Source organism: Arachis stenosperma, chromosome 6 (genome assembly GCF_014773155.1).
Source record: "Arachis stenosperma cultivar V10309 chromosome 6, arast.V10309.gnm1.PFL2, whole genome shotgun sequence".
NCBI classification, from domain to species: domain Eukaryota; kingdom Viridiplantae; phylum Streptophyta; class Magnoliopsida; order Fabales; family Fabaceae; genus Arachis; species Arachis stenosperma.
In genome coordinates, this window is record NC_080382.1 from 9,399,405 (window position 1) to 9,413,539 (window position 14,135).

Consider the following 14,135-nt stretch of genomic DNA (forward strand, 5'->3'; position numbering starts at 1 on the left):
TAAATCTAGAGCCACATGAAGAGCCCAGGCTGTGACGGTGACGGCAACGGCGACCAGGAGCAAGGAAGGATGAAGCTTAGGAATCAGACAAGGACATGGCTCTTGAGACTCCAACAAGAGCACATAAAACTAACTGCAGAAGGCCCCACCGTCTAAGGGAAGAGGGCTCATCTTAACTAATTATTCCGTGATTGTGAGTCCCGCAATTGCAGGCGGCCCAACCCCAGTGTAACAACTCACTACTGTACGTGAAAAAAGTGTTAGCCTTATACACTCCAAAACATGCGCCTAATTGAAAATGGTCAACATCCTAACAAAACATATATTTGATTAAATATTCTTTTAGTTCTTGACGATTTACTTGAAAAATAAAGTAAATTTTCACAATTCAAAAAATAATTGATTTAATCTATTTTTAATTATTTAAATAAATAATTTATTTAAGAGTAATAATATATATTTAAATTTTTTATAAATTAAATTTAACTAAGTTAAATAATAAAATTTAAAATAATATTAATGATAATTAATTTTTGTTATATTAGATAAATTTAAGTAAATTTAATTAACAAAAAAATTTAAATGTGTATTATTATTTTTTATTTAATGTGTTAAAAACTATTTAAACTGATCATTTGAATGGTTAAAAATAAAATATTCAAATAGTGAATAACTTTGTCTTTTAGATAAATAGCTAGAGACAAAAAAAATTTACTTTATATATTTTTAAAATTATAATTTTAATGCACTATTTAAAAATAATTTTACACGTTCTAATTATATAACGTCAATTTAAATATATTAATTCGCATAAATAGTTATTTAAAAATGCTAAATTTTGTAAAATATATATTTTGTTTTTGGCATTAAAATTTAATAGTTGAGAGTTATTGAATAACAATTTAATCAAATTCATTAAATAATTTAATGACTATCAACTATCAATTTCACATCAAATAGTGAACGGTACGTTTTTACCAATAATTAAACATAAATAACGATATTTTATATTTGACCAAATCATTCAAAAAAACGAATAACATTAAACGATTATATAAAATATTTTATATTATCAATAATATATCAAAATTAAATTCTTAAAACTAAAATAATTTAAGAAGAAATATTTTTTTTCTTTAGTTTTTTATATATTATAGATATTTAAAAAAGAAAAGAAACATTAGTAAATAAATAATAATAAATAATTTATGAAAGTTTAAACGCTTAATATGTAGTATGTTAATTGACGCATGCACTTTTACGAGGTTTTTTGTGTCTTCCTAATATGGTCGTTTCTGAAGAATCAGGTCAGCTGCAGATGAACCTCCAAATTTTTTGTTGTCTCTTTCTTCTTCTTCGCCTCTTTTCCTTCCCCAAAACCCGCGCCCTACACAGAAAAGGCGCGAGCTTTGGTACTCCCACTTCTGCTGTTCCACCCAATAATTCCCTCCGATCCAATTTCCAACAGAACAACAAGAATCCGTTACTCTCCCCAATTCCTTCTGCTTCGATCAAACCCTATCGCTATGCCCTCCAATCTCAGTTCGCTTCAATAGCCCGGACGCAAAATTCTCTTGCCGCATCACTCAGTGAGCTCTCACATTCACCGTGCTTATTCTCAATTTCACTGTATCCTTTTTGTTTTCGCCTGTTTGATGTTGCTTTCTGTTCGTTTAGGTTTCATTTATTGTTTCCGTTTCCAAAAGAAGGAACTTCTTTCCCCCAAATTTCGTATAGGTTGGTTTTCACTGTGATGCAACTGCAAACAAAATCCGCAAATGCTGTTTCAAGTGTTGTAGCAAATTCGAGATCATGTGAAAATATAGGATCTTAATTGAATTCTAAATGAATTGCACTGTTTTCATGTTCAAGTAAATTTTTTACTTGATGGAAAAGCTGTTTGGTTGCATTGGAATTTGCATGGTTCGTTTTTATGATTGATCAATGTGTTATTGATATTTTGATATAATTCTGTTGCAGCTGGGGTCATTGTTGTTTATGAGGGTTTCCCCTCAGCAGTAGTTGAAGGGGCACTGGAAAACTGTGGCCATAGGATAATAACAAATTAACAAGTATTTGATGGAGGATTTAGGTGGTACCCGATTTGATAGCCTCAACAATGCTGTAAGGAGGAGGAGGAGTCAAACTTCGCGCAGGCCTCGACCTGATTCACAGCCTGTGTCGGAAGAGCAAGAGCTGTCTCCCTTGTCAGCAACCCCACCTTCAGAGGATGCTGGCAAGGCCTCCAGCGACGAGATTGCTGGTTATGATACTAATTCCAAGAGAAAAGAATTCAGTCTTAATCATTGTGTTTCTCAGGCCTCCTCTGCTACTGGAGCTGAGGATGATAAATCCCTAAGGAAGAGTAATAAGGATGAAGGATTCCATGTGTTATATAATAATGAACCTGGAAGGAGTGGTTCGAATAATAAACGCTGTAGCGAAGGTGTTCTTGCTCCAGCTAATTGGAAAGGGTCTAATAAATCAAAGGAGAGCTTTGAGTCAGAATCAAGAATTGCAGATATGTATAGTGAAAGGAATCCTGAGAGTATGAGTGTGGGGCAGCTTGGTGTCACCCAAGACGGATTGGGGAATGAGAACAAGGTTAAGAAGGTTAAACTCAGGGTTGGTGGTGTGACACGTACCATTCAATCTAACTCGTCGTCTAATGGTGCTTCAGGAACTGGAACAACTATGAAAAGTACACGCTCTTCAGATGCCTCAAGATCACGCCAAAAGCAACAGGTATTCCTCATTTGGTTGTAACGTAGCTTATGTCAGTTTTTGATAGTATAGTATCTTACCCCTCAATGGTTTTATATAGAACTTGTTGGAGATATCATTTCATTCAAGTGCTTCCACCTAGAGATTTAGTGCTTTTAAAGCTGATTAATCCTTGTGTATATTCCTATTAAATTTCACAGAGGATAAAGTGGGCCACACACTATTCCTACTTTAAGCTTAAATGGCTCCTCGTGTTGGAGATTTATGACCATTTAAGTTCTTTCATGGAAAAGCTTAATTGGTCCTGGATACCTTTTAATGGTATTGCATATTTGACATTTGCAGAATTAGTCAATCCAGTTGGAAACTTCTATAGAATTTCATTTCATAGTATTATTAAGGCATATCTTGTCTACCCTGTCTGCAAGGACTGTACCAAATATTTAGATGTTACTTTTATGGAAGAGTATTCCTGTTCTTGATTGCTTATCTATAAAATAATAACTTTTCTTTTCTTTCTTAACCTATAAAATCCTATTTGGTTGATCTCATCAAATTGTATTATCCCAGAATAATTCTGACGATAATCATTCTCCTTCTGAAAAGAGGGGCGGCTTACAAGGCCTTCGGTGGAAGGGATCCTCAAGGGGTTGTTTTAGTCTTGGGAAGGAGGAGCCACTGATGGGAAGGACATCTGGAAAAAACACATCTGGTCAGAAAAGAGACAAATCTGAACCAGTTCGTAAGAGCAAGCGAGTACCAAAAAGGCGAGTACTGGATGGAGAATTTGGTGATGACGATGATGAGGATGATGAGATTCGGTACTTGGAGAAGCTGAAAACATCGAAAGTTTCTGCAGTGTATAGAGATGAAGAAGAATTGAGTAAGAAGCATCGAAAACTCTCCAGTGTATCCAATTTGGAAAATGCTGCATCATCAAGATCAGGCAGAGATGGCAAGAAAAGGTCTAGATTTGAGGACACTGACTACGAGGCTGAAGAGGAGTCAGGTTCTGATGGCGAGCTTGAGGACAAGAAAAAGAAAAAACAGAGGAAAGAATCAGTTGATGTATTGATGGATGGTAAGAAGGAAATGACTCTCACTACACGTCAACGGGCCCTTCAATCAAGCAAAGATGCCTCAGCATCTGGTGCAAGTTTAATCGAGTTTCCCAATGGATTACCACCTGCCCCACCTAGAAGTGAGCACTTATCTATACTTTATCTCCTTCTGTCAAGTGTCAATTTCATACTAGAGACATCAACCAAGTAGCTTAATTTACAATTGGATGTTCTAACTGCAGAGCAAAAGGAGAAGCTTACAGAAGTGGAGCAGCAACTGAAGAAAGCCGAGGCTGCTCAAAGGCGTAAAATGCAGGTTGAGAAGGCTGCCAGAGAATCTGAGGTTTGTTTTTTCTCTCCAGATGTATTTTTATTGCGCATTGTACTTCATTTACATGGAAAGTCAAGCCCATTTGAAACCATTTTGTAGGCTGAAGCTATCAGAAAAATACTTGGTCAAGATTCCAGCAGGAAGAAGCGAGAAGAGAAAATAAAGAAGCGTCAACAAGAACTGGCAGAGGTTTTGCAGCACTATATTAATTTCCTACACTCTATTTCAATTTCTAGTTTGGTTCCGCCTTCAGTGTTAAATTATTCTTTGCAGGAGAAAGCAGCCAATGCAAGAATGCTTGCATCAAACACCGTGAGATATGTGATGGGTCCTTCTGGGACAGTTGTGACCTTTCCCGAGGAAATGGGGCTCCCTAGCGTATTGAACTCCAAACCCATCAGGTAGGCTCTCCTAAAGTGCTAATTTGTTATCCGGGACCTGTTTCACTGTCTTCCTGATAATTTGTTTCTATATGTTTGCCAAATATATACAACTATAAACATTGGTCAGGAGTTAAATCTCATTGTTTGTTTGGCAAACACATAAAATTGTCTTTCTCTTCTAATGAACCCATTTCATAAATGTTTCAGTTATCCTCCACCGCGTGAGAAGTGTGCTGGTCCATCTTGTAGCAATCCATATAAGTATCGGGATTCAAAATCAAAGCTTCCTCTTTGCAGTCTCCAATGCTACAAGGCAGTCCAGGAGAATATGGCAACCGCAACTAGAGCATGAAGTTGTTGATGATCCTCTGTCACTGCCTTGTGCCAGTCGCGCGACACCATCAATGTTTTCATCTTTGGTATAGGCTCTAGATTAGATCAAACATTTGTTGAGCTTTTGGTGGAGAGCCCAACTGGGAATTGTTAATTTTCCCTGTTGCACATAATTTTAAATTGGTACATAAGAGGATTTGTGGTATTCATATCCAGTTCATTGTATACATGTCCAATTCTGTTTTTTTATTCTGGATTTTTGAGTAGCAATAGTAGATATATAAGCCAGTCATTTTGGCAATAACTTTACTAGCTAAAAGGAAAATTATAGAGGTTGCTAGATATCATTTGATTTCATGATTACTATCTTTTGATATAGTCGGCAATGCAGTGTAGCGTTATCACTTATCGCCTTTAGGTTATCGCAGTTTCATATTTGAGACTTGCAAGCTCGTATTTTGGATTGCTCATTTGCAATTTTAGAAACTAAATTATCAATTTTTTTTTTAATTTAAAAAATTAGTGTGAAGACAAACTTATGATGGAACCTATCTTATAAAAAGGTTAACTGCAGTTAATAACGGAACACTTGTTTTCCGACTGTTTCATTCATTCATTCTTTATTGAAAAGAAATTTATTTTTTTTTTTACTAGCAACTTTAATATATGTTTAAAAAATATATTTTAACTAAAGAAAAAGTTGAGGAGCTAATACTTTTATAAAAATTTGGTCATCACTTAATCAGTTAATTGATGACTATAAATCACAAAAATCTGATCCTAACACTCCTCTTAACTAAATCCTTATTTGTAATACCCAATTGCTATGCTCTTAGCCTTTTAATTATTCAAAATTTCAAATTAACGTTTTCCCTATTATTTATGAGAGAAGCTGAACCCTGAACTCATTATTTTTTTACTAGCGGATTGATAGATATTATTTTTTACTCAAATTAAAATTTTTTAAAAATTATATTAGATAATCAATTTTGTTAGTTAATATTGATTATTTTTTTTCAAAATTATTTTATTTATCTTAAATTCAAAATTTTAAATCATAAATTCATAACTTAAAATTTTAAATTATAAATTTAAATATCAAAATTAATTCATATTAATTAATTAAAAAATGATTACATGTTCTTTTCCCTCCTATTAATTCAAATTACGGTAGATAAGCACATACTCTTAAAAAAAAATAAGAATGACAACATTATTCAGATTCGTAAATGTTTATCCCATTCCTATTCGATTAGAACGGATTTTGGTAGAACAAGACGGATGTCGAATTTAAATATTATCCACTCCCGGCATATATATATTTGTAAGATAATTAATAAAATAATTAATAATATTATATTATTATAAAATTTTATTTTAATTTATATTATGTATATAATAATAATTATATAAATTTTTAATTTTATTTTATTTGCTGAATTTTTTTATTATCTATTTGCTGGATTTTAATAAGAGAAAATTATTATTTTGGACTCCGAAAATTTTGTTTTTCATAAAATGGATTTTAGCATTTGTTTTTGACAAAATGACTCCCACTATTTTTTCTCCGTTTGACAAGTTGGACTGAATGTTAATCATTGACTCTGGACATTAACGAAGACGATTATGTGGCACGTTAAATGCTTACACGAATCTTATGAATACTATGTTACTAATGCAAAATATATTACATTCAGCAGGTTGAACAATGGAATTAGGGTCTATTTGAAAACACCAATAAGCTACTTTTTTTTTTTTTTTAACTTATAAAAAGTTATATTAATAATGTTTGGTACAATTTTTTAGATAAATTTTTAACTTTTTAAAAAGTTATTTAAGAGTTTTTGAAAAAATTAAAAAATGTGATTTCTCCTATTTTTAAAAGTTATTTTATCACTCCTATTAATGCACAACTTTAAAACAAAAACTTCTATAATAACTTTTCAAACACAAAATAATTTATTTAAAAATTGTTATTAATAAAAGTCTTTATCTTTTAACCTCATTTTTTAAAAAAATTTATTTAAAAAGTTAAAACTGACCTTAGTAGACAACAATAAACTAATCTTTCATTTATATGAAACAACAAATACAGATTCAGCAATGGTCATGATAAATAGCACCATTACAATTTTAAAATCTTTTGGTTGTAACACTAAGTAATGAAATTAAGTTCACAGCTACATCCAAAACAACCCGAATTACAATAACTAATAGCAGGGAACGGATCCTCTCCAGTGCCAATAAAAATTGACACCCTCCAGTGTTTAATCTAACTGTGATATTTATGATACTGTTTTATTTAACCCACAAATCATTTTTGCTTTTTCAGTTCGACTAGACCTTTCTTCTTCTTCACACCATTCCATATCTCTTCATCTTTGAGAAACTCCTATCTCTTCGAGCTATTGATTTTTATGATGTCATGTGATGCTAATGAGAAACTACCATAAATACTGTTTGAGACAACACACCTCTGCCTTCATAGTTGAGATTTTAGTGCCTTCCTTGGTGTTCTTATAACAAAACTAAACAATACAAACCAAAACAGTAAAACAGAGGTCATTAAATTAATCATATCACAAACTAAAACTCGATCACCGTTGATTCTTCACTTCTTCTCCATCTTAAAATATTATTAAAAATTAAAAGGCTGATTTTTGTTAGCATAAGAAACATTCATGCCAAACCATTTGCATTTCATCATCGGCATCCACCTCATCTTGGTCACAACGACATTTTTTCCAAGTCACGAGTTGTTAGTTCCTTCAACTAGATGTTAGTCTCGTTAAAATCAACTTTCTCTTTCTAGTGCAAGCACTGTATCAACTAATATTATGTTATATGTTGAACAGGATATTGTCATGTATGTAAACTCTCCAGCAGGTAATGCAATAACTTATCACTGTTTTATGCAAACATGCCTTGTGTTATATATATTACAATCTATTTGTAGACTTCAAAAAGTTGTATAAATTATTATTTGGAAAAATGATGGGTTTGTTTTTATTTTAACTGTTAGGCATGGTAATGTCTGATTCTTCTTCGGGTTAGATCAGCATAGTTTACTTCCAGTCAATACTTTTATCTTAAATTCTGCTAGATAATGTCTAATGCTTTTGCTGTTGGACTAAATACTATCATCCATCTATATTTATTTATCTATAATGATTCTCTAAACTTACAATTGTTCCATGATTTTATTTTTTGTTTTCTCTATATGAGAAAAATTTGGCTTTCTAACATTTCATCTATTCCTCATTACTAAAGGAAAGAGATATAGCTTGCCTAATTCAAGAATAATGATTCACCAACCTCTTGGTGGAGCTCAGGCAGGGCAATCTGACATAGATATTCAGGTATAAACCCCATTTTCTTCCTTTTTATTTCTACTGTATACATCTCTTGCTTAGGTCTAAAGTTTGTATACTTTTATTATTGTAAAGCTAACTGCATAGTGTTTTGCCATTTGGTACAACTCAAATTTGTCATTGTTGGTCTTGAAATTTCAAAGATTATATAGTACATTTTGTTTAAATAGCAAATGGATAGAATTGGTTTTTGACATACAGGGAAACTCCTTTTTGGAAATTAAAAGTTTAATTCAGTCTGCAACTAAAAATGGTGTATTTTCAAATATCATGATCCTCAGGCAAATGAAATGCTGCATCACAAGGCTAACCTGAATGGGTATCTTTCTTACCACACTGGACAAAGTTTGGAAAAGATTAACCAGGACACAGACGGCGATTTTTTCATGAGCGCAAAAGAGGCCAAACAATCTTCTTGGCTGCTGAGTCCAATTTAATTATGCTATCCATGTTGGTATTCATGTAATTACGTGCCAAAAAGTTCAGCTAAAAATTGATCATAGGATGTGCCTTTACACTTGAAGCTCTTATCTTCACTGTGGTGATAACAGGGCAATCTTTCTTATATCTTCACTGTGGACATAGTAACGGCGTTGTAGTTCTTACCGGGGGAAAAAGAAAATCTTGATTTCTATTTTTATGTTTCTAATGGATTCGGATTCATTCATTTAATAAAAGTAAAAAACAGAATTTTACTTGGTGATGCCATATTTTGTGCATGTTCGTATATTAACGTTATAGCTAATAAACGTTACAGAATATAATAATAAAACGTGAGAATAATTGTCAGGATTTTTTTATTTAAATTAAATAATTATAAAAATTACCAAAATATATAAAATATAGAATAATTATTTAAATAAACAGCATACTACATCTCGAGTACTGAGATTCTGGGTTATGACGAATAAAACTTTGACGTATCTTGGTGTATTTAGGATACATTCAAAAGTTGATTCAGGTCTCAGTACTTGAGATACGGTCAAAGATAAAAAAAGGGTCACATGAGATACGGTCAAAGATAAAAAAAGGGTCACAGCATTCGAGATATAGTCATAGGCCTATATATATTGGTTGCAGAAAAAATCTAGTAATTTTGTAACACTTTCCGGTTGAGTTTCCGAGGATGCCCTTTGACAATATGGATCGGTCTTGCATCCAGTTTGACTATTTGAAGACTTGAAGAGAACAATCTACCACTACCAACCACGTCACGAACCATAGCATACTACTCTATGACATGTTGTGGCATTAGTCTTGTATGCATGTCAAACATTACCCTCACATGCTAATTACTTTCAAGCCAGAATAACTTGTTAGTAAATCTACTGTTTGGAAGCACCGATAAAAATGTATATGCAATTCGTCCAATCTCTTTGAAACTTATTCTCCCATATTGTTCAGTATGATAGTCTTTAAGGCATGCAGGGTATCAACACGTAAGTATGTAACATCATCACAGTTGAATTGGACTAAAAAATCACTTCTTTATCATTGTTTTTTATTATCTCATTGGAATAAATTACAACAAAAAAAATTGATTATTATCTATACAAACAAAGTTGAAGGATAAAGAGAAAATAGAAAAAAGAATGAATTGTGACTAATGGTTGAGTGTGGAAGAATATATATATAGAATTTTTTTCAAAGATATCTAAGATATAGAAAGAACTAGACTATAATACACGTATCTCGAATACTATGGCATTAATTTGTTTCTAACTATATCTCGGATGCTATGATTCTCTTTTTAAATTTTTTGGATTTGACAGTATCTTGGGTACTGAGACTCGAATAAATTTTTAAATGCAGCTCGAGTGCTCAGTACTCGTTTCTCTACATAAAATATATTTTAGGTACACTCAAATATGTCAGATGTTCAGTACCTATTTCTCCATGTGAAATGTATTTTGTGTGATATGTTAGATTTTCGTTACGTCATAATTTAGAATCTCAGTATTTAAGATATATCTGTATTTAAATTTTTCTCTTGATACTCAAAATATAGTAAATTATGTATTTAAATAATTATTTTATATTTTATGTATTTTTATAAATTTTATTATTATTTAATTTAAATAAAAAATCCTAATTGTCACCTGAGCTACCTAACCTCATCACCTTTAAACAAGAGAGTATATATTATCTTATTACATTCAGGTGCAACAAGTGATCAGTCCTGAAACTAGTTCCTACGGGGTAGGCAAAAATACAATCAAGCAAAATCGAGATAGTTGTTACAAATTATAATTTGTAATTGATTGTTTTAGGGTGTGTTTGGTTAAGGAACGAATATGAGATGAAAAAATTTACAAAAATGTTTTTAATAATTAATATATAATTATACATTAATTATAATTTTTTATAACATGAAAAAGAGTAAAATATTATTTTTATTTTTCAATGTTTAGAGTAAGTTTTAAAATTGTTCCTAACGTTTAAATCGTTTTATTTAAGTCTCTAACATTTTAAAATTGGTTCAAATATTGTCCTGCGGTTAGGGATCTGTTAACAGAATTGACGGTGAGACAAAATTGAGACAATTTTAAAACTTTAGAGACTTAAATAGGACGAAAACGTTGGAGACAAAAATGATATATAGAAATAAATTTTAATTTTATCCTTCAATAATCAATAATATCAATTTTTTATGGTACATAGTTATTCAATTATTTTTTAATCACATCTAAATAAATTATATTTAATCACATTACTTTCATTCTAAATAAATTTATTTTTTTATAATTTTACTCTTAAAGAATTTTACTCATCATGAAATATTTGTAGAATGACTAGTACATAAACTTGTGGGAAAAAAATAATTTCAATTTTTTTATGATAAATAATTACTTAATTTATCTTTTAATTTTTCTCTTAATAAAAAATAAATTCACTTAGAAAAAATATTTTGATTAAGAATAAATTTTAAAAAAATAAATTTATTTAAAATGAAAGTAATATGATTAAATGTAATTTAATTATATGTAATTAAAAAATAATTAAATAAATATGTACCATAAAAAATTGATATTATTGAAGGATAAAATTAAATTTTATTTCTATGTATCATTTTTTCCTCAAGGTTTTCGTCCTATTTAAGTCCCTAACATTTCAAAACCGTCTTAATTTTGTCCCGCTGTTAATTCTGTTAACGGATTTCTAACGACAGTACAACATTAAACCAATTTTAAAATGTTAGAGACTTAAATATGACGTATTTAAACGTTAGAAAAACTTTAGAATTTACCTCAAACGTTAAGGACAAAAATAATATTTTATTCTAATATTTCTAATTTTACTTTTCTAATCAAACACTATTAAATATAAAACAATGGTAATTTGGTTTCTTAAACCATAAGTAACATTAGCTTAGTCTTCAAAATATTCATAAATAACCGTTGAGTAGTGCCAAGGAGTGGCAATTATATTGCAAAACAATACATATAAGGACATCATAAAAAATATTTTATTAAAAATATTTATTATTATACTCTTAAAAATGCGTGTAGAATACAAGTTAATTAAATAAATTCAATTTGATATTATTATTCAAATCTAAAAGTAAAAAAAAAAATAATCAACAACTATAATTCAAATGACATAATTTCTCTATTCTCATTTAAAGATCTAAAATTTGAATCTCCCTCCTAATTTTAATAAATAAAAAAAGTGGGTGTTCATTTTTGATACGGATAAAATCAAAAAATAAAATAAGTGTCCGGTGTTGACAAAAAGAAGGGAGTGAAGAGAATAATGATAGGAAGAAAAGTGGCAAAGGAAAGCAACACTAACTCCTCCATCATTTTGGGCACCCAAGAAAAAGGGAACACTTGGTCCTTGCTAAGTGCTGAGTGCTATACAAAGACAAAAAAAGAAGAGCACTACCTCGCGAACCTCGTGCCATTTATCATTTATCTTTCAATAAAAACCAAATGTAACATCCAATGCCATTGGCCCCCCCATTCCTCGATCCTCTCCCTCATGTCTTCCAACTCCAACCCCAATTCCATGTGTGCACCTTTTAAAATAAAAATGATCAAATTTAACCAATAATCATGATTTTTAAAATCAGAAACTATATTACATGAAATAACTTTATAAAAACTGTAATAGCTGATGATAGATTAAATTAAAAATGACTAAGTCCATGCTTCAAAAGTTAAGAAAAAAAAATTGAAAATCTAACCCAAATGGATGATATATCAGGAGATAAATAACATATCTGAACAATAATACTACTATAGATAGATACATTCTTCTAGGTGGTGGCAATTATCCAAAAAAAAAAAAAAAGACACACACGTGAATCAAGAAGGAAAAACGGGAATCCTTTCATCGGATAAAATGCTCCTCGTGAAGTGCAAGAAAGGTGAAGACATGGGCAACTCCTCAAGCTCATCGAAGAAATCAAGTTCATCTGATTTTTTCGTTGTCAAGTTCTTGATCTGTGCATAGCATAGTGGCTCTTCCTCTTCTAACAAAAGATCTATTCTTTCATGGCTTTTCTCACTGCTTAGCTTGAATGGATCTTCTTGGTCTACAACAACAATATCTTCATGGCTGCTTATTGGAGACTGCAAGTAATGGAAACTCTTCTCATCACCCGTGGCCATAGACACAGTAGTAGTACTTGGCTTCTCATGATCCGTGCTGTGTTCTTCTTCAACCTGTTCATGCTCATGCTCATGTTCATGTTCATGTTCATGTTCATGTTCATGTTCTTGTTCTTGTTCTTCCACCTTTGAGAGTTCTTCTTCTGTGGTTTCTCCACCTTCTTGTTCTTTTGGTTTTTGTGATAAATTCTGGGTGGAGATTATTGCATCAGGAGAAGGGTGATTATGTGTAGAGGTGTATGTGATGATGAGCATTGAAGCATCTGTTCTGCATCTCTCTACTTGCTTCTTCGCTGAACAACCCTTTGATGTGCTGCATCTGTAATAACCCCTGCACAGTTATCATACCAAGATTAGATTTTGTGAGATCTTCAAGGCATAGCTAGGTGACGAAAATCATGGGTTGAAATTGAAATTGAAATTCCTTTTACACACTAACGACACATTAAGATTATGTTTTGAAACTGTCCTGAGACACTAAGTGACACAAGTTTAAATAAAGTCTATCTTGAAATAAACTGTCTCCATATTTTGTGTTACCAATAAGTACTAAATAGGCTTAGTTTCTCTGTATTTACTATCATCAAATCTAACCATAATGAATTGCTTTGGAAACCCAAAAAAGAAAAGGTTATAATTTCTATAGGGGTTTGGAATTAAGAAGGACTGAATAATATACATATATATGGGACTAATTAAGGGTACATATAGATCATAAGAACATTATTACATGATGATGATGATCTAGTATAGAAATTAAACAAAGAAGGTGAATTAATAACCTTGGATATGGAGACCCTTTGATTGGCTTTTGTCCATATTTCCTCCAAGACCAAAAATCTGAAGGTAGCCCTTCATTCTTCAGTCTGCTGATATTGTTTCCCTCTCCTATCCTCACCCTCACAACAGTTTTCTCAACCATTTTCCTGCCACACATGCACATCAACACGAAAACCAAAAGTTGCAACAAAATAAACTTTATGTTGAAATTACATAGCCAAAATCAAATATCAGAACTGCATATATTATGTCCACCTTTTCTTGGATGCCTGAGTTTCTGATGATTTGAGCTCCTCAGAAGTTTCTTCTGATTCAAGTTTAGTGGATACATTGGCGTCCATAGTAGAAGGTTGCAACAATCAGTGGCTGCTATAGCTAATAAGCTTGAGAGTATGTAGTAGTTTTTGAGATTCAGTTTTAAGCAAAGTGGATCTTACTGATTAGAGAGAGAAATTGGAGTAGGAATAAGGACAGTGAATAGTTATGAATAGATAATGGCAAAACCCCCCAAGTTGCTTTCTATCTATCTTTTCATTCAT

At 31.5% G+C, this 14,135-nt stretch overlaps 2 protein-coding genes across 5 annotated transcripts; one reads left to right on the top strand and one right to left on the bottom strand.

The window, feature by feature from the left end:
• The first annotated feature begins 1,273 nt into the window (after nt 1-1,273).
• Nucleotides 1,274-5,166, top strand: LOC130934979 (uncharacterized). 3 transcript variants are annotated; one of them, XM_057864503.1, is made up of 7 exons: nt 1,274-1,589; nt 1,981-2,745; nt 3,295-3,925; nt 4,028-4,128; nt 4,216-4,305; nt 4,390-4,517; nt 4,707-5,166. In XM_057864503.1, the coding sequence occupies exons 2-7, from the start codon at nt 2,080-2,082 to the stop codon at nt 4,849-4,851; spliced, it is 1,761 nt and encodes a 586-aa protein (XP_057720486.1). In that variant the 5' UTR covers nt 1,274-1,589; nt 1,981-2,079; the 3' UTR covers nt 4,852-5,166. The 3 variants fall into 3 exon arrangements, with proteins under 3 accessions (XP_057720486.1, XP_057720488.1, XP_057720487.1); XM_057864505.1 differs by having other exon boundaries at nt 3,331-3,925; XM_057864504.1 differs by lacking the exon at nt 1,274-1,589 and adding an exon at nt 1,659-1,737.
• Nucleotides 5,167-11,856: 6,690 nt separating this feature from the next.
• LOC130934980 (probable WRKY transcription factor 27) lies at nt 11,857-14,135 on the bottom strand. 2 transcript variants are annotated; one of them, XM_057864507.1, is made up of 4 exons: nt 13,852-14,135; nt 13,599-13,742; nt 12,506-13,147; nt 11,857-12,221 (listed from the first exon to the last, which is right to left on the bottom strand). In XM_057864507.1, the coding sequence occupies exons 1-3, from the start codon at nt 13,935-13,937 to the stop codon at nt 12,511-12,513; spliced, it is 867 nt and encodes a 288-aa protein (XP_057720490.1). In that variant the 5' UTR covers nt 13,938-14,135; the 3' UTR covers nt 11,857-12,221; nt 12,506-12,510. The 2 variants fall into 2 exon arrangements, with proteins under 2 accessions (XP_057720490.1, XP_057720489.1); XM_057864506.1 differs by lacking the exon at nt 11,857-12,221 and having other exon boundaries at nt 12,386-13,147.

What these genes read in the sequence shown, in the direction of transcription:
- LOC130934979 (XM_057864503.1), top strand. Translation starts at nt 2,080, where the DNA reads ATGGAGGATTTAGGTGGTACCCGATTTGATAGCCTCAACAATGCTGTA. An exon ending in ACCACCTGCCCCACCTAGAA is followed by an intron (nt 3,926 to 4,027) that starts GTGAGCACTTAT and finishes TTCTAACTGCAG; the next exon opens with AGCAAAAGGAGAAGCTTACA. An exon ending in GTCAACAAGAACTGGCAGAG is followed by an intron (nt 4,306 to 4,389) that starts GTTTTGCAGCAC and finishes TATTCTTTGCAG; the next exon opens with GAGAAAGCAGCCAATGCAAG.
- LOC130934980 (XM_057864507.1), bottom strand. Translation starts at nt 13,937, where the DNA reads ATGGACGCCAATGTATCCACTAAACTTGAATCAGAAGAAACTTCTGAG. An exon ending in ACTCAGGCATCCAAGAAAAG is followed by an intron (nt 13,743 to 13,851) that starts GTGGACATAATA and finishes CATGTGTGGCAG; the next exon opens with GAAAATGGTTGAGAAAACTG. An exon ending in AAAGGGTCTCCATATCCAAG is followed by an intron (nt 13,148 to 13,598) that starts GTTATTAATTCA and finishes ATAACTGTGCAG; the next exon opens with GGGTTATTACAGATGCAGCA.